The following is a 27443-nucleotide window of genomic DNA, read 5'->3' as shown; positions in this document are numbered from 1 at the left end:
TGACTTTCAAACCTCTGCTATATTTAACTCTTAGGCCATTTTATAGGTTTTGCTTTACATTATTGTCACTTCAAATATATACAGTACGTATATCATGAAATCGCAAAAAACTTGCAGACTATTACATATACCTTATAGAGTATTTTTATGGGGCCTCATGGCATTAATGGTATATTTACTAAACAGTGGTTTTCGGTAGCACTAATTATTGGTGGCTTTGGCCATTGGATTTAAAATTGCATCTCATCCACCTCCATAAAGATTACATTTATGTTAGAGATTTAACAGCATTAAAGGCTGTCAGATCCGACTTTTCTAAAGTCGGATATGTTTTGTCGGAAACACCCTTGGATTGCCAAATTGATGGCCATTTTTTGGCAATTCATGGCTGTTTTCGATATATATCTAATAAGCTTAAATTAAACATGACAACCCTGTATCATATATTGCATTACAATGCAGGGATTTATATTTCTGACAATGTCATTTAAATGGAAATAAAAACAAAATGTATCTAAAAATAACCCACATTCTCTCAGTAGCGTTTAGTTACTACACATTATGTCACACTCCTACACCTTATGGCACATGCCATAATGCACACTACACCTCCTAGTCTTCAAGGTTGCAGACAGACATGTCGCATGAATGATTGCAGGCAGGGAGCTCTGCTCTCCAAATAAAACTTGCAGCTGAGCTCTCCCCATAAGATAATGTAGCATTCATCTTCATCCATACCGACCTCCTTACGGTCACTCACTGCGCACTTCTGCGGCTCCTGGCTCCCAGCTCCTGCCTCTCCCCTTTAACAGGGCTGCAGCCACCATTTCCTCCTGGTGCTGTCCGCTCTTCCCTTTGCGGCCGATACACGGGCGGATGGGCGGTGCAGCATTATGATGTCATGCACACAGGCCGGCGTCCTAAAAGGAAGCGGAGAATCCCAGCGGCCGGGCCCATCAACATATTATTAGGCCTGAACTGCAGCAGCCCGCTAACGCAGACTGCTGCTGTGCCCGGCCCCGGCTTCCCTGATCTTTATAAATAGAAAAAAAAGTCAAGAAAAAAAATTACTATATGACAGGGGGGGCACGTGCCCGGGTGCCCCCCCTAATTCCACCCATGGGAGCAAATTAGTGCTGTTTTTTGGCACTTAATTGAATACCCCTCTAATTGGGTGATATCCAGTTTTTTTTTTTTTTATTGACTTGTACAGTGCACACAGACAGCAGTTTCTTCTGTGTGAGGTTATTGGCGGTTGCTTCTCAATGTCAGAGTGACAATGGGAGTGTGGCACTTGCCTGTAATGTTGCAGAAAATCTTTTACATTTTTATTTTAAAAGACACTGCGCTGTACATATGGGAAACAAAGTTAGACTTACCTTGCCAAGCAGTTCTCCTCCGCAGCACACCTCAGGCTGTACATAGACATCTTCTGCACATAAATAGATGCCTGGATATAGTAGGGATCTGGAACCAAGTCTGGAAGACCTGAAGATAGTAAAGAAGATAAATTAATAAAATATTGCTGAAGTACAGTAGATGACATCAAAACAGGCTTCATCAAATGCACCACAGAGGACTGATTCAGCTTTGTTAGCAAAAGCAAAAAAGCACAACAGTAGGAAAAACCATGTTGCACTGGAGTGGGTTATATTTTTTCTGTGCAGGGTATATACTGGCTGTTCTTCTTTACACTGCAACTTAGATTTCAGATTGAAAGCACCCCACCCAAGTCTAACTCTCTGTGCACATCTTACAATTGCCCCACCTGCAGTGCAATATGGTTTTTGCCTAGTTGTATGCTTTTTTGCTTTGCTAACAAGTTAGCAACACAGAAACAGGCCCAAAGCTCCATGTTATTACTACTAGATTCTACACATCGCATAGAGACCAATTTGGATATGATATACATTTAACCAGTTGTAAATTATAATCGGATACGATCAGCACCCTGGCAGTCAGAAATCCAGTGTTCAATATACCGATGCCAGAATCCCTACTGCCACCAGAAGATGGGCACAGGAACCTTGAAAGGATCAAGATGGCGCTGGCAGAATACTAACAGCAAGCGTCACAACTGGTAATTATGCGGGGAGCACTAGAGTGCATCCCAGGAGGGGGGAGGGGGGGGGTTCGGTTTAGGCACTGTTGGGCAGGCTTAGGGATAGGCTATGTGGAGGGGAAGGTTAGAGTTAGGACATGGGGAGGTGGGGTTAGGTTTAGGCACATAGAAGGGGGGTTTAGGGTTCGGGTGCAGGGCAAGGTTTAGGTGGTGGGGTATGGGGATTAGGATTAGGCAGCTGGAAGGGTTAGGGTGGTAGGGGTAGAGGGTTAGGACATTTATAGAGTTCCATTCAGGATTCTCCTTATCGGGATGCCAGGGATGGTTGTTTGACCGCCAGCATCCTCACCTTTGATATACCATATGTCTGCCATTATAATAGACGTACAGTACATGAATTCTAATATCTGAGTTTCCTTTGATTGACAACAAATTATTCCACATATTTTGCATAATGACTTGGAGGCCCAATTCTGGTGACATTCATTTAAATCAGCAGAGGAACCCATGCATTAGTGATGCAATGATGATATTTGCTTATCTGCTTATTAATAATAATTCTTAATGTAACGTCCTATAATTATGTTCACGCGACAGGCATTGCTTGGTATGCTGATGCTGAGCCATGTGCCTGGTCTGCCAGAGCCCAAAGCAAAAGCTCCATTGAAACGCGCTGAGCAGAATTATACCGCATTGTAGTGAGCTCATATTAGGCCACAGTATAGTGGCAACACATCAGATTATAATATGACACATCAACTAATTCATATTATGCTACATTGTAACAGTAATTATATCCCTTCCCCCCCTAATAAAAGTGGAATTATCAGATGCTGAAAGCCGCTTGGAAACCTCTTGTATGAGGAGAATTGCCCACCACAGATGAAGTGGAAGCCATGCAGATCATATACATAGTGTGGTGCATAACATCCTGTAAAATACCCTGTAGATGCCCTTTTCTACAGATCAGACATACAGTATACTTTTGGGTCTGATTCAGACATGCATGCAAATCCAATTTCTAATGTCATCACGGAAGCGGTAAATGTGTGAACATATGCAAATATTGTAGGATCTGTACTGTATGCCCACTGTCAGCAAGTCAGATCAGAAACAGACGTAAATTGGTTGCATCGTTGAAGATCTGAGCAGATCAGTCATCTGAACTAAAGGCGCCCACACACGCACCGTTGCCGGCGGTGTGATGCTGTACGATGGGGTGCGCGCTCCCGCGGCACCTCATCGTACAGTACAAAAAGTATGTGCTGCACATACTTTTTGTACTAGCTTTTTCTAGCATAGCATCACGATGCGATGCTATGTGTGCTAGTTAAGCCCACAACGCACACTGGGATCGGTGCGTGTGTGGGCTCCATAAGACACCAGAACCTTTACAACTGCATTTGGGATTGCAATCGCAGACTGACATTCATCGTGGCACATGCAAAGTGCGACTCAGATTCATGCATAGTAGAAAAATCATCAGCCATTTGTAAAAAATAGATATTGTGTTCACCTCTGAATCAGGCCCATAGCATGGTGCATCATGTCCTGTACAATAGATGCCATTTTCTACAGATCAGATTTAAAGTATGCTGCCTCACAATTTTAATAACATTTTGAATGCTTTTGTATAAGTTTTGTCTGCCATTGTCTCTGCCTGGTTGGAAACCCTTGCCTCTCTGCTAGGTGTAAACTGAGTTAGGAATTGCTGCCGTCCTACAACTGTATCCTGAGCAATGGGTATCACACAATGACAGATACAGAATATATACAAGTTTCACCATTTAGCTCAAGGATATAGCAGAACAGTAGCTACTGTATACAGAACTTCTAATAACAATTCTCTTCCAGATGTGCTGTAGACAAAGTATTTAAGTTCTCTAGTCCCTCTAAAACACAATCTGATACACTGACAATTCCCTACTGATAAAATAACAGTATCTGCTTTCTGTAAATTCGCCAATGAACTGTACGATCAAAGTAATGCGCATATACATTAACCCTTTGAGTGCTAACCTATCTGTGACAGATGTGCAAAATATCCACAAAAAATGCCAGCGTTGCTCACATTTGTTACATAAATTCAAGTTCAAAATGTTGTGTAAAAAAAAAAGATTATATTTCTTATATGAGGTAAATATTACAGGTCACACCACAAACAACTATTTTGACAAAATCACTTGGCACTCAAATAAATAAAGCATTGACAGAAAAATCTCACATCTTTACATTATTTCCCTATATTGCATGGCACATTTCTTTATGTAGCTCAATTCATTTGTTGCATTCTTCTTAACATGTCAGAACTTGAAAGTGCACAGAATTCCATGGTGATATAACTATATTAAACAGTGACGTGCGGTGAGGTCATTGCCTGGGGAGGCACTGATCTCCCCGCACGGGACCCCCCCCCCTCGCTCGCTCGCCCGCATACCATGCTATATGGTATATGCAGCGGCCGGGCACAGGCAGCAGGGCGTACATGCGCCCCCCTCCCCCGGCGGACTCACCTCTCCCCGGCGGTGACAGCGGCGCCGGACTCCACGCTGTCGCGCTGCTGCATCCTATGCAGGTGGGCCCTGCATGTGTGTGATTGGACAGCGGATCCATCACTGGATCCGCTGACCCAATCACATCTGGGGGCGTGCATTCATACTGGTGCCCCTGTCATTGCGGTACCAGTATGAGTTCCGCTTCCCCATTCATTTTCAATGGGCTTTTACAGCCCATTGCTGCACCCTGCCCTCCCCTACCCGCCCCCCCCTGCTGCCCGGTGTTTTAATGTTAACAGCAGGAGGCACCTCTCCCGCTGCCTCCCACCCTCACATGCAGCAGTGTAAGATGGTAGGAGGCAGGGGGAGAGGTAGAAATGATGAAAATAATAAAAAAAGATATATAAATATCTTCTTTTTATTATTCACATCATTATGACAGGGGAGGCACTGCCTCCCCTGACTGCACGTCCCTGATATTAAATGTCATTAGTGTTAAACACACTTTATTACAGCATTGGTGGCATACATGATTATTCTCCATAGAGTACTTTATACAGGGATGTTACAATATTTTAGAATATTCTTTAACGATGTAGATTACTATGTATTTCCAACTCAGCTTTATTATCCCCACAGGCTTTTTTAAAGCACATATGCCAATAAATTAGTGTTTTGTTGTAATATATATACTTCAGAGTGTTTAATAACAATAATTATTCTATATCTAGTGATATTGAACTACACAAATTTAAGACATTACAACTGTAACTTTTTGTTGCGTCAGACAATAGACAAAAAAAATGATCTGTAATTAACTTTACTAGAACAAGGTCACAAAATAATAAAGGTGCTTAAATAACTGCATGTATTTGTTGCCTGAGAAAGCATGGACATTCCCACAGGATACAAAAGCCAGTTTCCCATGAAAAATAATACACAACTGAGTTTTTCATTATTTTCTGGTAGATTTTGCCTTGTCATTTAGTCATTTGTCTAATTGTCACCATGATGAAAGTGCAGTGCCATGTTGTGAATAAATCCGGTTATATTAATACCTACCTGTACTTTTCATTTGTAAAATAACCATTCAGTGTAGAAAATATAGCTAATGATAAAATACAATAATATTTTCGGTACTTCCTCATCTTTGCGGCCACCGCTTACACTACGGACCTTACGTAGCGTAACTGTCCCCTCGGTGGCTCGCTACACTCCGCTTCGCTCACCACAACATTACTAAAGGTAATAGATGGCGGCGTGGACACAGAAGGGTGGTGTGGACACAGGGTGGTGGTGTGAATCGTTCAGAATAGTGGCTAACGTAACTGGCATAAGCGGTGGCCGCAAAGATGAGGAAGTACAATATTTTCTTACCATAACATAACTAAAATAAAAATGTGTGTACATATTAGTTTAGGAGTTGCTGTGCACAGGCTAATTCTAAACTTGCTCATCGCAACTGCATGAAGCCTAAAAATGTTTGAAAAGGTTTATAATTGTAATTGTATAAACGTACTACTACTACTACTACTTTCCTACAGTATATTATGTATATACTCTTTTGAGCGTGTTACACAGTAATATATTGTCACGTTATTATGCAATAGATACATACAACAGGTGTATATTTTCTATAATAAACTGTAACTATCCATTTAAAAACATTATTTTTTTACTTAAGCAGGTTACACCTATGTGAACAGCTATATAGATTTCTATAGGCTTAATCTTCTTACTGTACTTCTAAATTCTATTTCTACATGGTAGAAGACAAGTTAAGCAAGTGATCTTGCCATAGCTATTAAGTACAGTAAGTGATACTGACATACCGGATCTATCCATACTTACCATACTGGAAGTACCGTGTACCGTAGCCTGGTCTCTGTCTTTGGGTTGCTCTTCTTCTTTCATAGGTATCAAAATTGTTGTAATAGGTTTCGTCACTGTATTTATAGGGGTTGTATGGATCATCCGCTTGCATTGTCTCTGTGCCAGCTCTGCTGCTTGTAGTTGCATTCTGGGATTGTTGGCCATGCATTGGATGAAGTGTACTTTGTTGTCTTTCTGTACTGCCATCTTCTCTGTGCCTTTGTCTTCCTGTAGCACCATCTCCAGGGTTCCTTAGTCTTGATGCCTGGAACCAATGCTGGCCAGCCCTTGGACTTTGCGTGTTTGTATGTTGTAAGCCCCTATATGAATTGCTATCAGGATTATAAGACTGTGAACTTCCAGTGTGTGAGAGGGGAATGTTAGTGTGATTTCTAGTGCTGAGTAAAAGCATGGAACTGCTGTGTGCGCTACTCACAGATTCTTTCCTCCTTGGAACCTGGTACTGAGAACCTTGACTGAGCAGTCTGTGAACCTTCCCACTGGTTTGCCATTGTATCCTATGTCTCCAAAAAGCACTACGACCATTGGGATTTATGTGGGTTTGACAGCTCCCTTCAAAAGTACAATACAAGTATACAAGGAGCTGCAGGAAGAGCATACCACCAAGCGAGCAAACCATGTTGATAATAAAATATTATCCAATGCTTGAATATTGCAGCATATGAAAGGAGATAGAAGAGTTGAAATGTGAAAGATCAGAGAGGAGACCTGTCATCTGTATATATATTAGGTAGTAGTAAAAGTGTAGGCTGAAAGGGAGAAGGGAGAGCTCTCATATTTCTAATATTTTGCTGGTGCTAGTTATAAGAAAAGGGGAAGGGGATTGGAGTAAGGTTACCAGACCACCCCTTTAAACAAGAAGTTTATAGAGAAAGCAAGTGCCAGTAAAGTGGAATACATGGATCTGTACTGCAATCAGCACAGTCCTGTAATGTAAATAGGAAACACAGTTCTTCATTATTTTCTAGGAGTGGTCTGCTAAGTGTGGATGAGGGGTTTAAACTTTCCATGGCTTTTTAAACATAAAAAAAGTTTTCTGGCTAACTGCCCTCATGTTATTTATTCAGATTACAGACCGAGAATGTGTGACTTGACATATCTTCCAGATCTGCCTATACGGCTGAGCACACACACCCGCACGCATAGTAAGAGTGCAGAATGCACACAGTGAGGGGCCCATCTCCAGATCCAAAGGTGAGAACAGCTAACTACAAACAGGTCATACTGGGATTAATCATGGGGAGACGATGCATATCTGCCTGGAACCATACTGCAAGAAAAGTGTACATGTCTTAGTGTATATACTGTGTGTGATATATATATATATTTATATATATATATATATATATATATATATATATAAGACCAGACGGCGGCACTCTCCAAAGACGAAAACTTCTGTAGGCAGTTGAAAGTTGATCAATGTTTCGAACCTTTTATTGATGGTTCTTCATCAGGATACATCAAATAACAAATACAAATAAATGCATATTTATACACATCACGGTGTAGCCCACACCCACCCTTGGCATCCACCTGTGGCGACATCAGAGAACCGCTGCAGCGTCTGTGCATGTGGCGCACGCCAAGTGCGTCATCACGCAGACGGCAATGTCCCGTCACATCATCGGGGCAGGCCCCGGTCGTCATGATAACCCGCATAACAATGCACGCTGACGTGCATAAACCTTAACAACAGTGAAGCACAATATAAACCTACAAAGACATACTTATATATAAGTCTGTCTTTGTAAGTATATATTGTGCTTCACTGTTGTTAAGGTTTATGTTAAGGTTTATGCACCATAAACTTTCATCGGGCTGCTCCCATCCTATGGAATGCCCTTCCACACACAATAAGACTCTCCACTAGCCTCCAAACTTTCGAGCGTTCCCTGAAAACAAGGCAAGCCTATCATATTTAGGTACCACACACATATATCCCTCTGAGGCACTTATGTATTATATAGCTTCCCTTCTTGACTTGCAACTTTGCGGAACTGCTATGTCCTTGTGTTTCCCTCCTGAGTCCCTATAGATTGTAAGCTTGCAGCAGGTCTACAACTGTAAAGCTCAACTGAATCTGCTGCGCTATACAGTATAACAAACTATAAATAAATAAATGCAGTGTTTTAGAACTTACAGTACATAACTTATTTGCCGTTCTAGGGTCCGATCATGTGGTGTCTGTGCTATAATACTAACACCTGTGTTGCTCTCTCCTCCCTAGTTTCACTATAGACTGTTCTGCAAATCAGATGGTATATATAGTCCTTAGGTTTGAATTGGCAGTTTCTTTATAAAGCCTTTTCCCTGGTGAAGAGAGTATGTTCTATGTTCAACCCTAAAGCCATGTACACACGGCAGCGATATGGGCTATAATCGCTGGAAATATGGTCGCTGGTGACCATATTGCCAGTGATGGGAGTGTGCCCCAGCGATAAATCGCCGGGTGCGTGCACCAGTTTTCAGCCCCGTTCTAATCGCTGGTCACAGGAGCATGCTCCTGCGACCAGCTGATTACCTCTGTGGCACCGCCGGCAGAGGTTCCCTTTCATCAGCGACCATCTATGGTCGCTGACGAAAAGGAGGGGTGTGGTATGTGACTCCGACAGTCGGGATCCCGACAGTCATTATCCCGACGTCGGGATCCCGACTGCCCGGAGTCAGGCAGCATGGCGAGCGCAAAAAAGCCCCTTGCGGGCACGGTGGCTCGCTACGCGAGCCACCTATTCTATTCTCTCTCTAAGGGGGTCGTGGACCCCCATGAGGGAAAATAGCGGGTGGCCATCGGGCACCCGGCTGTCGGCGTTTTGACAGTCGGGATCCCGGCGTCGGGTAAATGACTGTCGGGATCCCGACGGCACCCGAAAAGGAGACACTGAGCAATATATCTCCCCGGTGTGTACGCACCGTAAGCACCCAGGGAGCTGAGCAATCCAGCAAATTTGAGCCCATGTATGCTAACTTTTGCAAGAAAAATCTTTGAGTCAAAATGAACTATAGCCAATGGCCTGTTAATAGCACAGGTGCATGCTGTAGCATTATATTTGTAACTGTTTTCCAGATACTTTAGAAATCAATTTGGATCTAAACAACACAATTATTTAATAGTGAGGAGGAAGCAGGGCAAGTAGCTTGGCATGGGTAGTTAGGAGAGTCGAGACCATCAAAATTAATTACTGGTCGGAGGGTCACTTTAACAAATAATGGGCAGTATGGTGTTGCTAGAGACCGGAATTAGTGGACAGGATTATAATAAGATTGGTAGAAGCTTGGGGGGGGGGGGAGGTGGTGATTCAGGTTGGCTCGGTAAGCATTGAAATTTGCTACTTACCAAGCGCTCAAGTGCAACCTGCCAGGCAAAAGAACACCCGCCCCCACCACCTTGCGTATGTCCAACCCCCGCATGCACATGGATGTGTACGTTGCCACATCCATTTGGCACATAATATTTATTTATTTATTAACCGTTTCTTATATAGCGCAGCATATTCCGTTGCGCTTTACAATAGGAAACAGTAATACAACAAACTGGGTATTGACAGACAGTCAAAGATATGATGGCCCTGCTTGCAAGCTTACAATCTATAGGGAAATGGGCTTTAATTCCACCAGAATGCAAAGGTTCCTGGTGTGCTGTATGATACGGTGACCCAGCAGTTTGGCCAGGGGTCAGGAGGATGGAAAATGTGACAAAGAAAGAGAGTGGATATGTGTGGACTGTACAGTGGGGATGTGATTGAATAGGAATGGTATATGAAGGTTAAGTGGCTGGTTCTGGAATTTGATAAGCTTGCCTGAAGAGGTGAGTTTTCAGGAAACGCTTGTAGGTTTGGAGACTGGAGGAGAGTCTTATTGTGCGTGAGAGAGCATTCCACAGAGTGGGTGCAGCCCGAGTAAAGATCGGGAATGGAGTGAGTAATGAGTGTGGATGAGAGATGTAGATCTTGTGAGGAGTGAAAAGGTCGGGTAGGAAGATATTTTGAAAAAAGAGAAGATATGTAGGTTGGTGTACTTTGGTTTATGGCTTTGTGTGTGAGTAAAATAATTTTGTATTGAAGATGATAGAATACAGGTAACCAATTAAGTGACTGACCGATTAGGTTTACAAACGATGAAAGTCTGGCAGAGAAGATTAGCCTCGCAGCTGCATTCATGATGGACTGTAGTGGTGAGAGTCTATATTGGGGAAGGCCAATAAGGAGACTATTGCAATAATCATTGCATGAGGTGATGAGAGCATGGATTAGAGTTATTGCAGTGACTTATGTAAGGTAAGGGAGAATTTTGATTATTTTTTTTAGGTCCACGTAGCATGAATTCGAGAGAGATTGAATATGGGGAACAAAGGAAAGTTCAGAGTCAAGTATAACACCTAGGCAGCGAGCTTGCGTGGTAGGGGTGATTGTCATTTTCTCAACAGCAACATAGAGATCTGGTTAGTAACTACTATTTATTGGTAGAAATATAATTAATTCTGTTTTAGAAATATTCAGTTTGACGGGGCGAGATTACATCCAGGATGAAACAGCAGAAAGGCACTCAGAGACACAGCCCAATACAGATGGAGACTGGGGAGGATAGGTAGAGCTGAGTATTATCCACATACAGATGATACTGAAATACAAAGGAGCTGATTAGTTTGCCTAGAGATGAGGTATAAATTGAGAAAAAGCAGAGGACCTAAGACTGAACCCTGTGGTACTCCAACTGATAGAGGTAGCGAAGAGGCGGTAGAATCAGAGAAACGAACGTTAAAGGAGTGGTTAGATAGGTAGGATGAGAACCAAGAGAGAGCTGTGTCTTCAAGACCTAGGGATTGTAGTGTTTGTTTGAGAAGTGTGTGGTCAACAGTGTTAAAAGCAGCAGAGCGATCAAGAAGAATATATAGTGAGTACTGGCCTTTAGACTTAGATCATTAGACCAGATCATTCACAACTTTAGTCAGTGCTGTCTCTGTGGAGTGTTGGGAATGAAAGCCTGACTGAAGCGGGTCCAATAAGTTGTTCGATAAGTAGTTTGGAGGTGCATGGAAGTTGCGAGATGGGACGGTGGGGGGGGGGAGTTTAGAATTAGGCACCTGGGGGGATTTAGGGATAAGCTGCGGGGGTGTGAAGGTTAGCGTTAGGCTGTGGGAGGGAGAGTCAGGCACTTAGAAGTGGGGGTAAGGTTAGGCTGCCAAGTAAAGGGTTAAGTCTGCACTGAGAAAGGGTAAGGGTGTGGTGGTTCCTGTTGGCTGGTAAGTATACTTACCAGACCCCTGTCTGGATTCCCCCCATCGGCATATGAGTTTAAATGTATTTGCTGTTGCCCTCCCTTTTCTCTGCTGAACATGGACAAAAAAAAGTCCTGATTTCCAACTGTGAGCATGACGCAAAAGCAATACACTGAGGTTGACCCAGGTACTCCTAGCTCACAGATAACTACAAGCATTCTTGTGCAGCACAAAAGTGACAGATTCCTCAAGAACCAGAAGAGGGGAGGGGGCAGAAAAAGATCATTAGTAAGGGGTAGAAATATTAATATTTTAACTTTTAGATACCAAAGTCTCTTATTCCAACCATACCCCGATAAAGTTAGCTGCATAGTAATGTTAGTCACCAGTAGCTGCTTTTAAATTTGTCATATTATTTTTGACTTAACAGTCATATGGTCTATCCAGTATCTATTTTATTATTCTGCTACCTCATACAGTATATCATATGATCCCCATTTCTTAGATTCTAAGCTCATTTGAGCAGAGCTAGCTTTATTGTTATTGCTATATTGTGTCACAATAAAATACAGCAATATGTAGCACTTTCTCAATAAAGAATGACAATACTGTTGATTTAGAACAGTGGTTATCAAACTCGGTTCTCATAGACCCCTAATAGACCATGTTTTCCAGGTCACTCGGCAGGTGCACTGTGCATAACCAATTGTTACCAAATGACTTGGAAAACATGAGCTTTTAGGGGTCCTTGAAGACCGTTTGGGGACCATGGATTTAGATGTTCCTGCAAGGTACGCATGTCACTAGATAGGCAACTGATGGGTAACTTCATGACATAATGGTCATTAGATTGGATTCTGTACTGTATAATGGCCAGCTAAGGCTAAATTCTACTTTATACTTCATGGCCTGTGTAAAATGTCACCAGCTACAAGTCACCCAAGAAAAATAGGTGTAGTAGTGAAGTCTTGGTAAGTGATCATTATCAAACATTAAATAGGTAGTGTTCTTCTCATCTGCTACTCAGCCATCACTCTGATATATAGTTACATAGTAGGTGAGGCTGAATAAAGACTTGCGTCCATCTAGTTCAACCTATTTTTTTAGTAGCTTATCCCTTGTTGTATAGTATGTTATGATATTTTAAAGACAGATTTTGTTACTTATTCGTACCCATGGATGTTTAACCAATAAATGTTTATCCAACCTTATTTTAAACATATTTATAGTGTCTGCCGACACCACTTCTCCAGGAAGAGAGTTCCAAAGTTTGACTGCTCTGACTGTAAAGAAACTTTTTCTTATAGATGAACAAAATCTTTTTTCTTCTAATCTAAACTCGTGCCCTCGCGTCCTAGATTCCTTTCTAGTAGAAAAAAGGGTGTTTGACAGTTCCTTATATTGGCCCCTAATATATTTATACATGTTGAGCATATCCCCCTTAAACGTCTTTTCTCTAGTGTAAATAGTCCCAAATTGTTTAATCTTTCCTCATAGTTTAAATTCTCCATTCCCCTAATAAGCTTTGTTGCTCTTCTTTGGATTTTTTCTAATTCTATGATGTCCTTTTTATAGTGCGGGGCCCAGAACGGCACTGCGTATTCGAGGTGCGGTCTAACCAATGATTTGTACAGAGGCATAATTACTTTTGAATCCCTAGTTTCCATGCCCCCTTTAATACATGCGAGAATTTTGTTGGCCTTTTTTGTTGCTCTATTACATTGAGCACTACACCCCAGTTTGTTGTCTATTTGGACTCCTTGATTCTTTTCGAGTACTGATTTACCCAATTCATCCCCACTTAGGTTATAACTAGCACACTGGTTATGTCTCCCAAGGTGCATGACCTTGCATTTGTTCACATTGAACCTCATCTTCCACTTTTTTGCCCACTCATCTAGATTGTCAAGATCATTTTGAAGCGTGGTGACATCTTCTGATGATTTAATAACTCTGCTCAGTTTTGTATCATCCGCAAAGATGGATACATTGCTGAGTAACCCCATCCCAATATCGTTAATAAAAATGTTAAATAAAATGGGCCCAAGAACCGAACCCTGTGGCACTCCACTTAGTACTGGTATCATATTAGATACGGCACTATTCACGACCACTCTTTGTTCTCTATTACACAGCCAGTTCCCTACCCATCTACAGATATTTGCCCCTAATCCCATGTCCTCCATTTTATTTATCAACCTCTTATTTATTTATTTATTTACAGTTTCTTATATAGCGCAGCAGATTCCGTTGCGCTTTACAATAGTAGACAGTGATAAGACAAACTGGGCAACAACAGACAGACTTGGAGGTAGGAGGGCCCTGCTGCAAGCTTACAATCTATAGGGATATAGGGGGGAAACACAAGGACAGGCACCAGTAATAGCATAGCAGTCCCACCAAGTTACAAGTCCAGAAGGGAAGCTATATAATACATAAGTGCCTCGGAGGGTTATGCATGTAGAACTTAAATATGATAGGCTTGCCTGAAGAGGTGAGTTTTTAGGGAACGCTTGAAAGTTTGGAGAGTGGTGGAGAGTCTTAATATGCGTGGAAGGGCATTCAATAGGATGGGAGCAGCCCGATGAAAGTCCTGTAATAGTGAATGGGAGCTAGTGATCCGTGCAGAAGAGAGACGCAGATCTTGTGTAGAGCGTAGTGGTCGAGATGGGAGATATTTTATAATAAGTGCAGAGATATATGCAGTATGGTTAATAGCTTTATATGCAAGTAGAAGTGTTTTATATTGAATACGGTAATATACAGGCAAGCAATGGAGGGACTGGCAGAGCAGATCAGCAGACGATGAGCGTCTTGCAAGGAAGAGCAGCCTAGCAGCAGCATTTAAAATTGATTGCAGTGGTGACCAGTTAGGAGACTATTGCAATAATCAATGCGGGATATAATGAGTGCATGGATAAGAGATTTGGTAGTGTCTTGTGTGAGATAGGGTCGTATTTTGAGTATGTTTTTTAGATGCATGTAACATGATTTGAAGACAGATTAAATGTGGGGAAGAAAGGACAGTTCAGCGTCAAGGATGATGCCTAAGCAACGAGCTTGTGGGGTAGGGTAGATTATCGAGTTGTCAACAGCGATGGAGATGTCAGGATGGTAACTGTTCTTAGTTGGCGGGAATATAAGTAATTCCGTTTTGGAAATATTGAGTTTGAGTTGGCGAGAAGACATCCAAGATGAGATGGCAGAGAGACAATCAGAGACTCGACCCAAAACCACTGGTGACAACTCTGGGGTTGATAGATAGATTTGAGTATCATCAGCATACAAGTGATACTGAAATCCAAAAGAGCTGATTAGTTTGCCAAGAGAGGAGGTATAGATTGAGAAAAGCAGAGGACCTAAGACTGAACCTTGCGGAACTCCGACTGACAGAGGTAATGAAGAGGAAGTAGAGTTAGAGAAGCGAACACTGAAAGAGCGATCAGATAGGTAAGATGTGAACCAGGAAAGGGCTGTATCATTAAGACCTAGGGAGTGTAGTGTTTGTAAGAGAAGAGAGTGATCGACGGTGTCAAATGCAGCAGAAAGATCAAGAAGAATAAGTAGTGAGTAATGGCCTTTAGACTTAGCCGTTACCAGATCATTCACCACTTTAGTCAGTGCTGTCTCAGTGGAGTGTTGAGAGCGAAAGCCTGACTGAAGTGGGTCTAATAGGGTGTTAGAGTTAAGAAAGTTTGTGAGGCGAGAGTAGACAAGTCTCTCCAGTAGCTTGGAGAGGCATGGGAGCTGAGATATAGGACGATAGTTAGAGAGAGAGTTAGGGTCAGAATTCTGTTTTTTTAAGAATAGGAGTTATCACTGCATGTTTGAGCAGAGAAGGAAAAGTACCAGTAGTAAGAGAGAGATTGCAGATTTTAGATTTTATGTGGTTCTGTGTCGAAGGCTTTAGCAAAATCTAGGAAAATCGCATCTACAGCGTTTCCATTATCAAGGTTTTTGCTAACCTCTTCATAGAAACCAAGTAGATTAGTTTGGCATGAACGATTTTTCACGAACCCATGCTGGTTATTACTGAGTAAACTATGAAGGTCTAAATATTCCTGGATACCATCTCTTAAAAATCCTTCAAATAGTTTACCCACTATTGATGTTAAACTAACAGGTCTGTAATTAGCGGGATACTCCTTTTTTCCTTTTTTGAATAATGGCACTACCTCTGCTATTCTCCAGTCTTTTGGTACCTTTCCTGATGATAGTGAATTATCAAAGATATAATGTAGAGGGGAAGCTAATTCCTCCCTTAATTCCATTAGTACCCTAGGATGAATCCCATCTGGCCCAGGTGATTTATTTGTTTTGATTTTGCTGAGCCTCAATATTATTTCCTTATTAGAGAATTCAATATTGAGGTCCGGCTTGTTCATCCCATTTGTGGTATGTGTGCGTTCCACAGTCTGCTCTCCCTTAGTAAACACTGATGAGAAGAACTCATTTAACAGTTCTGCTTTTCCCTTGTCCTCCGTAAAACTTTTTCCATTGATATCGGTTAGTGGGCCTATGTTGTCCTTAATTATACGTTTACTATTTATGTATTTGAAATTTGTAATGCTTCCGTAAAGCCTCATTGGCTGACAGCACGTCAGCAATAATCTAATATAATCATTTTGTACTGGACAGCAGCAAAATGAACGTGAGCTTGAACCCCATAGAGCGTTATAGTGTTTGCCATAAGGGAAAATTTTTGATTGGTTAGTACTTTATCTCTCTCCACCCCTCCTCTCTCCAAGCTTTGATCAATGTTCTCAATAGTGGGAATCTACATGATGAGACTCATCTCAAAATGGGACTTGTATAAAATGGGCTTGTATAGTAGTCATTGGAATGGACTTCTGCATACCTCTAAACATGATTTCTCCAGCACTCGCAGTTCAGAGACACCTATATGGTGTCTCTAAACTGGGGGCACCCTGTGCAAGGGCAGGGCAGGAAACTGACATCCGGTGATGTCAGATGCCCCCCCCCCCCCCGCGTCATGGCCTCACAGCCCATGAAAAGCTGGGCGTTTATGGTAATGGGGCTGCCCGGCACCCCCCGCCCATCTCTGCCACCCGCCTGCTATGTAGGGTGCATGCACCTGGCAAACAGAATGCTCGCCGCGTCTTCACATGCACAGATATCGGTGGTTCTCCAAGTCCCAGTATGTGGCCCAGGCTTGCTGGGACTCATAGATCCACAGCAGAACCCAATAGGTTTATCTTTCATTTACAATAGCCCAGTACCCAAAGTTCAGAGGCACCAGGGACAGCCACGGGCTTCAGTATGGACAGGAGTAACTCTGCAGGGGGGACCCCTTTATTGGGGGTTCCCCACTCCTCCAGGGTCCCTGCCCAGGGTGACCAGCCACGGATGAATTCTTTGGCTAGGGGAACCTGCATAAAATGTTTCCCCCGACTGTGTCATTACCCTGTTGGCTGTTTGGACCCACTACTGGTTGTCAAAATATGGAGGACACCCCCCCCCTTATTTTGGGAACCAGGACTGGCTCTTGAACTCAGGAGGGGGACCACAGGCAGTTTTTTCTACAAAACACGCACAATAACATGTCTAAGAAATCGCACATGTCCACTTATTCATACATTTTCATGACTAAAACTTGCACATGTTCATGACTGAAATTTGCACCTTATCGCACTTTTCACCCGCAAATTCGCATCTCATTAAATAGTCGATTTGAAAAAATGCAATTTTGTGTTATTTCAGAACCTTACTAAAAATTGCATCCTATTAAATGTCAACCCGTCTCTCCATTTTAACATTCATTCCGGAATACCATCATATTTCTGTATATAACAAAATGCTAAAGCTAACCTGAGGGTACACGCACGCAGTCTTCTTTTCTATTTTATCTTACTGAAAGCTCTGCCTTGCTATATACAATACATTCGTGATTTCATGACAAATACTCACTGCTGTATGAGCAATATAATGCATATTTTTAATCTGTTCATTTGTAAAAATGACTACGTAATTCCTTGCCGGTCTCTTTGTTGGATGTTTCTAAATATAACTTGCAGAAGTTTGTGGGATGCTATATCCTCAGTGCACCCTTTCTGCAGATCATGTTACAATGAGGTCGGGATTAACCAGTGATTCTGAAAGCTGGAATTCTATGCAAGTATTCATTTAAATAACTGATATAAATTTGTGTTACATCTATTGCACTGTCGCAACATGTTTATTTCATGCAGAGTATAGCTGCACATATATGTCAAGGGAACATTAGTAAGTTCACATCGTCTGTACTGAATGTAGATGGCTAAACCTATACAGGGATCCCCATGAGGCTGCGTTTATTTCTTAAAGTAATCTCAAATGTACTTATTAAAATAAAAATGAACAATAGTATATACGATAATTCATATGTAACATATAAATGTATCTATTATTGCATGACACTCGTCCACACGTTCCTTTTCCTTACCATACTGATGATATCGAGTACCATAGCCAGGTCTCTGTCTGTCAGATTGCCTTGGCCTGTCATAGGTGTCATAGTAGTTGTAATAGGGATTGTCATCACTGTATTTGTAAGGGTTGTATGGATCATCTCCTTGCATCATGTCCAGCCTGGCTCTGGGTCCTGTAGTTTCATTAACTCTCTGGGATTGCTGTGCATGTGAGTCCTGTCTACTATCTGCAGCACTTTCTTGTCTGTTTCTCTGTCTTCCAGGTGCATCCTCTCCTTGGCTCCTAGATCTGCCAGCCTGGAACCAGAGACGACCGGCAGATCGATTTGCCTGCTGTGTGCTTGTGGTTTGTCGGACTTCAGTCTGGGGTTGTTCGGTTCTGGAAAGTTGTGGTCTTTCTGAGACTCCTGATGATGTGCTATTCCTGCTGCTAAGAACCAGCAAATGGCTCTGAGATGCACTGGATGCAGGAGCTCTCCTCCTGGGAGGCTGGTACTCAGAACCCCGGCTCAGCAGGCTGTACACTCTCCCATTGTTCTGCCACTGCACTCTCTGCCTCCATGAAACATTTGGGTCGCTGGCTATCCTCTGGTCCTGGCAGGTGCTTTGTAAAATGCAGTGCAATAAGAAGAACACAGCAAGCTGCAATAAAAGTATACTACCCTTTATACAGCCCATTCTTTCGATTGTAATGTGAAGTATCTAGGGCTCAATTAAAAGTTAAACCTAAATCTTGAAAGCCTATAAGACGTAGGAGTTTGAGCTGATACTGTAAATTAAAGGGTAGCAGCACGTCTTTCAGGAAAGAGAGACGAGCAAGGCACTTCTCATCTTTCTGTGGCTTTGTTGGTGCTAGTACTTGTGAGAAGAGGGGAGGAGTGATGGGAGTTTTTAAAGTTTCTGGCACATTTTATAAAAGTTATACAAGGTTTACTGGATGGCTGCCACCTTGTTTTTTGTTCCCATAATGCGATTGAGAACATGCAGCTTAACATATCTTCCAAAATCTGACTATTGAGGCCATACAGAAACATAAACAGAGAAGGGGAAATCTATCCCAGACAGCTATAGTAAATGTAAAATCTATTATGACTGTACTGTAGGTTATCAGAGATTTGGTTCTGTAGATACCGTAATGTGTTAGTTCATTGTGATGATGGTGGAGGGTAGGAAGCCCACACACTTGAGCATTCACTATTTAGGGATACTATGCAAATAGCATTTAGGATGTTTTGGATTAATCAGTGTAACCGTAATTGCATATGTAGGATGCTGACAGTGTACTTCCAAGACCCAACACCTGGAGGATGTTCGCACCCTGCCCAATTCCAGCTCAGGATGTTATGTAGACAATAATAGAAAATGAAATGACTTTGGGCACTCTTATTAAAAATGGATAGTTAAAATATAAATTGTATATGTAAAATAGGGTACTAACCACCCAAAGAGACCCACTATGACTATCATTTATAAATACGCCAATATTAAAATGTAACAGCCTAACTGGGAAAATGATTAGAAAGTATAGGCAGTTGTCATACATCAATTAGGTATCCTGATGATGTAAGCTTTGGCTAATATATGAGGAATGGGCACAATATGTCAATATGTTAAATACATACATGTGTGTGTGTGTATATATATATATATATATATATATATATATATGTATATGTGTATATAGATAGATAGATAGATAGATAGATAGGTAAATAGATATAATTCAACTGAATGTCACCCTATTTAGTGGCTCCTGCTATTGCCCACTAATTGCAAGTAAAAGTGCATCAGAGTAAAGAGAAATAAAAAGTACAAGAGAAAAGCACTTCCTATGACTATACAGGAGCCACTAGGTTTAACTGTTCATCTGTGTGCCAAGTGGCAGTGAACAGATAAATGAGAGCACAAGATGTGGAACTGGTCTCTGGAGAGAAAGAAGGTGATCTGTTTGTATCTGCTTTCCTTGTTAGCCCCCGTTAGAATAACCAGTGCAGAAGACACCATGGACACCTAAACAATGAGAGTTCAAAGAAATAAAGGTCCTTTATGCCTGACAATAGTAAATTGCAATCATGGGTTTCAAGACTGGTGCTCACAATCTGATATTATTAGTTAAAGTGGTACTGGTAAATGACCCCATATGTATTGAGACTATGTATGAGTAGCGTTACCAAGAGGGGATATCTCCAGACACGCACAAATATCTCATATGAATTAATGATAAACAGTTATATGCACAAATCAGAGATATATGTGAGAATCATAGATTGCCAATACAATAGGCAATCATAACGTATAAAAGTCAAAATCAAATGGGCTATAAAGATTTCACAAGAGGATAATCAGAAGTGTACGTGATATGGAAAAGGTCTTACAATCTGAGATATTTAATATGATGCAAGAGAAAGTACAGTATGTTTAGTGTGAAAAGTGGGCGAGTTGTATTCCAAGAAATCAAGTAAATACATATTTACATTTAGGAAACTGTGGACCGCTCTGTACACAGATTAATGAGTTGGCCCTGGCTGACACTGATCATCCAGGAATTGTAAGCGCTCACTTACGTGTTGTGTAGACGCTGGCATGAATGTGGCCTACAGACATTGCTTCATTTTTATTCAATTCATAATGATATAATCAATGCATATTACTGTCAGTGAGCGAGTACCAGACTCCTTCCTCTCAGAACTCATTCAAGTTTGTACACCATGCCAATGTTCACGCAACTGGCATTGGTTTAGTAGATTTGTGATGCTGCTAACAGTGAGGATTTATCGTAGACAGGATAGGCTCTTTTGAGAAGTAACCGGGAGCAACGGCAAAAACGCAGGAGAGCTACAGCCATTTCTGAGGTATGTATGTGCCTTCAGCTGCAATCAATCAAAGAAACTTTGTGTCAGCATCATTATTGCCACGGCCGATCTCCGTGTCTATATACTGACACGAGATGTTGATGTTTCTAGTTAGTGTAACGATACAGCATACAGTACAGTGGGAGCCACTGCCATCTATCTCTATAATAGGATTAAGTGAGTAATTGGATTACTCTGCTAATCCCCTATTCTATTGTTCTATGTATTGTATTGCAGCTGAGAACAATAGGATAGCCATGGCTAGCCATGGTGAGCCATGGCCTAAGGAAGATAGATGAGATGGGCTCCTACTGTATGTGTGCATAGTTGCCAAGGACTTTACAATGGCTCTGGTGGGCATCTGTATTCATTTCTGGAAGGCAGATTTGCTTGTGATAATCAGTAACTACAACAAGTCTGGAGAATCGCTGCTGATCAGGCATGTGTGAACAAATATGAATTAGTCCTTCAGTCTCACTTTAGTACTCCACTACAGCCCACATCTCTTTTAGCTGATATATGAAATTACAACCATTTATTTTATTATTGTTTATTTATATAGTAAAGTGGCACAAATGTTCCATAATGCTGGACAGTCCTGGCAATGAGGAGCAGCAGAGGCAGAGCGATGAGAGAGGAAAAGAAGGGGCATCAGATTTCAGATAGACTGGATAAGGGTGCAGTGGAAGTTGGGAAGGCCAGACATGAATAGAATAAACTATTTGGGTTCCAGATGATACTGTAGGTCTACAGTGATTAGTCGACAGACAAGAAGTCAGTAGTCAATATGGTTGACATACAGATGGAGCCGCCATCATCTATGTGGCTGGCACACATCCATTGCCGCAAATGGGGTGCGCAAGTATCTCACACGAATGTGTGCCACATTATCAGCACACCATGGTGAATGGCACGCCGACAGTGGTATAGATGATGGTGGCCCCATATGTAAATTAGGTCAACAGATACAAAAGGTGGACATGGTCATGGTTGGCATAGTCAAAAGGTCCACATGTTAAAGAGCAACAGTGCTTAAAGTCAACAGGTTCGAAAGGTGGACATGACAATGGTTGGCCCATACATAATTGACAAGTTTTTCTTTTTCATTTTTCCATCTCACTTACCATCCACACCAACTACGATTGAGAATAGTAACTGTGCCAAAAGTGTTGTGAGCAATGCAAGCCCTCTAGAGTCCACTTTTCCACTAAATTGGTTTACAAATGGTTAAACATACAATAGGACACTCAAAACATTTAACACAGAGAGTGGGAGAGGAAGGGGCTTTGACTTGAAAGATGATTATTTAGTAGATATTAAGAGGTACATTTAGTAAAGCTTCTAAAAATAAAAAGTGGTGATGTTGTCCATAGCAACCAATCAGATTCTACCTAACATTTCTCTATAGCATCCTTGAAAATTATAGCCAGAATGTGATTGGTTGCTATGGGCAACATTCACTCTTCTTTTTTTAGCGCTTTTTAAATATACCCCTAAGTTTCAAGAAACTTTGAGACATTCAGTAGGAGATGGCTGAAAGAAAGGACGTGACCTGTAAGAGGAGAGAGAAAGCACGAGAGAGTGAGAGAGATAAAAAGAGAGGAAAAGTAGTTGGCATATTATCTGAATACAGTATACAATAAGTAATATCGGAAATCAATATAGCTTGGAGAGGGAACTTTTAATGGAATGAAGTGGAAAGCAAATTGGAGTGGGTCACATAAAGAATGCATGGTGAGACAGTTCTATACCCTCCTGCTTAGAGGCAAAAGGAAAGAAAGTGATGAGACTACTGTATAGTTGGAGAGGAGTGGAGGGGTCAAGTAAGTTGAAAATGGGGTAAACCATAGGGTGCTTGAAGTGAACAGGGTATATGTCAAATGAGACAAATACATTGACCAGGTGGGTGATATACTGTAGGTGTGTCCCTCAGGGAGAAGCAACTGGAGGGGGTAATGAAGGGTTTAGGTGTAGTGTAGAAAAGACCGAAGGGCCTGAACTTCATCCCGAGATCGGTTTGCATTGTTTAATTAATATTTCCATTTGGACTGCATAAGAAAAAAAAATCACATTTGATTACTAAAGAGGAAAAACAACAGATGTTTGCAGTTAATTATACTTTAATTATAACACTATCCAGGCACTTAGCTTTTGTTTATACAAAACTTTATGACATTCTTGTACAAATAAGATACATTTATTTTAGCATTTACTATTAACACTGCCATAGCAAAAGAATAATCGCTGAACCAGCTTTCTGATGGCATTTTCCAATATAAAAATGGGGCGTTTATAATGAACCATGTTATTTAGCTATTCAATAGTCTGCAAAAAAAACATTCTAAATTTACTGCTAATTTCATTTCACCACCTCTGAGCAGGTGAAAAGCTTGGTGAAAATCGCTTTTTTAAGGCAAAAAGTTTGGCATTTGAAGGGTGATTCTGCACCATTAGCAATGGGACGAATTTGGCCGGGTCTGTAAATGGAAGTTAATTGATTTGGTAAGTAATTACAAGTAGCCCATATCTCAAAATGACTGCAACTATAAATACCCACCACACTTCATTCTGGTTTGTCCCAGTACACAGTGATAATGGTAATTGCAGGGGGAAGGGGGGTGGTTACGCAAAAAATAATAAATAATCCCTTGAATGCTTTACTTTGCTTTTAAGATGTTTGTAGCTTTGCGGAGAAACAGGAAAAGGAACAGTCCGGCTGTTCAAATGTTTTCTGAGAAAAGATACCAAATCTGTTACAAATCAACAGCTCCAGTTGAACTGTTTTGCTAAATGATAACATTTGCTAATGCATTTTATAACTGTAAATTCTGTATATCACATTTTGTTTTTGCTATCATTCCCAGGCAATGAGTCACATACTTTTTAGGATGAAACTCACCAGCATCAATGTGGTTTTGTAAAGACTACCCTCCATACATGCTTAAATTGAGAAGTGCAAGGTAACAGCATCTATGGGGCAACATTTTACATAAAGGCGGAGCTTGAAGAAGGTGTTCAGAATCGGTAGACTCCATTGCTGAATATGGGATAGGCACAATCCTATTTATTGTATTTGCAAATCAATTAAAGTAACAAGTTAGTTACTTTAACTGTGATGGGTAATAATGGTCATGTGACTCCCCGAGCCTTGACCCCAAACCTTCACCTTGGGTTATTCATTCTTTATGTCTTTTTGGTCCTTTCCTCAACTGTACACTCCATCGACCCCAGCTCTCATTGTTTTGAGTTTGTATCAATGATCTTTACTACTTATTGTAATCTGGAGCATGAGATGAAGCTTCATGAGCCATAAAACTAGAACTAGAGAATTAGACCACGATTAAACATTGTTCAGAGATGCCAACTTCAATATCATGTGACCTCCTGTAAATCATGTGACCTGGCCTTCCTCACAACAATTTCCTTTCTTGCCCTGAAGGAAAGAGTTTTGCAACTCTGCATATTGGTAAGAAATTATTTTTAGGCATGCCTTGGTTTGTATTTTTTATTCCACATGTGTACAGACATTTTGGACGTTAAGGCATTCTCTGCATGGCTCCCCCATTCTTATCCTCTGACATCTCCACTATCATCCTGGGTGACTTCAACATTGCTATTGACAGTCCACCATCTCTGCATGCCTCCAAACTCCTCTCTCTAACTTCCTCTCTTGGCCTCTCCCAGTGGTCCGACGCCGCTACTCACGAGGAAGGCCACTGCCTTGACCTCGTTTTCACCAGGCTGTGCTCAGTCTCTGATTTTACTAACACTCCCTTCCCTCTCTCTGATCACAATCTCATTACTCTCTCACTCTCCTCCATTACCTCAAGCTCACTGACACAGAAATCATGCAAGCCTACTCTAACCCGCAGAAATACTAATGCTATTAATTTTCCACAACTTTCCACCTCCCTGCAACAACAGCTCTCACTAATTTCTACATTTACCTCTCCTGACTCTGCTGTTTCCCACCTCTACCAGACTCTTGAAACAGCCCTTGATGAAGTGGCTCCAGCTACCCATTATACCCCACGTAGGCTTAGATGCCAACCGTGGCACTCCAATACAACAAGACAACTACGAAATCAGTCACGTAAAGTTGAACGCCAATGGCGTAAATCTCGTAATATTACTGATTTCCTCACATATAAGACTAGCTACCACTCCTACTGCAAGGCTTTGGACACGGCCAAACAAACATACTACCAATCTCTCATCTCTTCTCATGCCACCAACCCTAAGCGACTTTTTTACACCTTTAAGTCTCTTCTGTACCCTCCCCCTCCTCCCCCACCGGCTACCATCAGTGCACAAGAACTTGCCTCCTACTTTAAGGACAAGATTGATAACATCCGAGATGAAATGGTATGCTCCACAATCTCTAACCCTCTTTCTGCCACACGTGAACCCTCTTGCACTTTCTCTTCGTTTGAGCCCACAAATGAAAAGGAAGTATCCGCACTCTTCTTATCCTCCTACTCTACTAACTCTCCTCTTGATCCTATACCTGCACAAGTCATTAAAATCTATCTCCTGTGCTTATTCCAACCTTAACTAAAATCTGCAATCTCTCTCTTGCTACTGGTACTTTTCCGTCTCTGCTCAAACATGCAGCGATTACTCCCATTCTGAAAAAAACACAATTCTGACCCTAACTCTCTCTCTAACTATCGTCCTATCTCTCAGCTCCCATGCCTCTCCAAGCTACTCGAGAGACTTGTCTACTCTCGCCTAACAAACTTTCTTAACTCCAACACCCTATTAGACCTGCTTCAGTCAGGCTTTCGCTCTCAACACTCCACTGAGACAGCACTGACTAAAGTGGTGAATGATCTGGTAGCAGCTAAGTCTAAAGGCCATTACTCACTGCTTATTCTCCTAGATCTTTCTGCTGCATTTGACACTGTGGATCACACTCTCCTTTTACAAACACTACACTCCCTAGGTCTTAATGATACAGCCCTTTCCTGGTTCACATCTTACCTATCTGATCGCTCTTTCACTGTTTGCTTCTCTGACTCTACTTCCTCTTCACTACCTCTGTCAGTCGGAGTTCCGCAAGGTTCAGTCTTAGGTCCTCTGCTTTTTCTCAATCTATACCTCCTCGCTTGGCAAACTAATCAGCTGTTTGGGATTTCAGTATCACTTATATGCGGATGATACTCAAATCTATCTATCAACCCCAGAGTTGTCACCAGTGGTTTTGGGCCGAGTCTCTGAATGTCTCTCTGCCATCTCATTTTGGATGTCTTCTCGCCAACTCAAACTCAATATTTCCAAAACTGAATTACTTATATTCCCGCCAACTAAGAACAGTTACCATCCTGATATCTCCATCACTGTTGACAACTCGACAATCTACCCCTCCCCACAAGCTCGTTGCTTAGGGGTCACCCTCGACTCTGACCTGTCCTTTGTTCCCCACATTCAATCTGTCTCCAAATCATGTTACATGCATCTAAAAAACATATACAAAATACGACCGTATCTCACACAAGACACTACTAAATTTCTTATCCATGCACTCATTATATCCCGCATTGATTATTGCAATAGTCTCCTAACTGGTCTTCCCAAGAACAGACTCTCACCACTGCAATCCATTTTAAATGCTGCTGCTAGGCTGATCTTCCTTGCAAGACGCTCATCGTCTGCTGATCCGCTCTGCCAGTCCCTCCATTGGTTGCCTGTATATTACCGTATTCAATATAAAACACTTCTACTTGCATATAAAGCTATTAACCATACTGCACCAGCATACATCTCTGCACTTATCACAAAATATCTCCCATCTCGACCACTCCGCTCTGCACAAGATTTGCGTCTCTCATCTGAGCGGATCACTAGCTCCCATTCACTATTACAGGACTTTCATCGGGCTGCTCCCATCCTATGGAATGCCCTTCCATGCACAATTAGACTCTCCGCTAGCCTCCAAACTTTCAAGCGTTCCCTGAAAACTCACCTCTTCAGGCAAGCCTATCATATTTAAGTTCTACACGCATAACCCTCTGAGGCACTTATGTATTATATAGCTTCCCTTCTGGATTGGTAACTTGGTGGGACTGCTATGCTATTACTGATGCCTGTCCTTGTGTTTCCCTCCTATATACCTAATAGATTGTAAGCTTGCAGCAGGGCCCTCTAACCTCCAAGTCTGTCTGTTACCCAGTTTGTTTTATCACTGTCTACTATTGTAAAGCGCAACGGAATCTGCTGCGCTATATAAGAAACTGCAAATAAATAAATAAATAAATTAAGGCCTGTGCAGATTAGTATGGTGCATATTTCAGCTGTTCTGGGAGCAAAATGATTCAGCCTTCACATTGCACTGGAGAGTTACAGTATATTGCAGAGCAAGTTGCATATAAAAGTCAACCCCCATTCTTACCTATGAAGATAGTAATGCTGCTGAGAATGACTGACAGTTTGGTTATGGTGCCAGCTTGGCATATAAGGGCAGATGTATCAAGCCTTAAAAATAGATAAACGCGA

General features: G+C 41.7%; 1 protein-coding gene across 3 annotated transcripts in view; it reads right to left on the bottom strand.

Moving 5' to 3' along the window:
* LOX (lysyl oxidase) overlaps positions 1–18928 on the bottom strand; it is a 55354-nt gene extending 36426 nt beyond the window's left edge. For 2 of the 3 annotated variants that reach the window (XM_083151592.1, XM_083151593.1), the window contains exons 1-2: positions 18111–18928; positions 1380–1488 (exon numbers count right to left, since the gene is read on the bottom strand). In XM_083151592.1, the coding sequence (XP_083007718.1) occupies positions 1380–1488; positions 18111–18774 (773 nt within the window). In that variant the 5' untranslated portion in view covers positions 18775–18928. Of the gene's footprint in view, positions 1–1379; positions 1489–6408; positions 7070–18110 lie in introns of those variants that run through there. The other variant, XM_083151594.1, reaches the window with a different exon arrangement.
* Between the last annotated feature and the right edge of the window lie 8515 nt (positions 18929–27443).

The sequence above is a fragment of the Crinia signifera genome, chromosome 1 (genome assembly GCF_055691185.1).
Source record: "Crinia signifera chromosome 1, ASM5569118v1, whole genome shotgun sequence".
Lineage (NCBI taxonomy): Eukaryota > Metazoa > Chordata > Amphibia > Anura > Myobatrachidae > Crinia > Crinia signifera.
The sequence above is the reverse complement of the archived record's forward strand: the minus strand, read 5'-3'. Positions and strand labels throughout refer to the sequence as shown.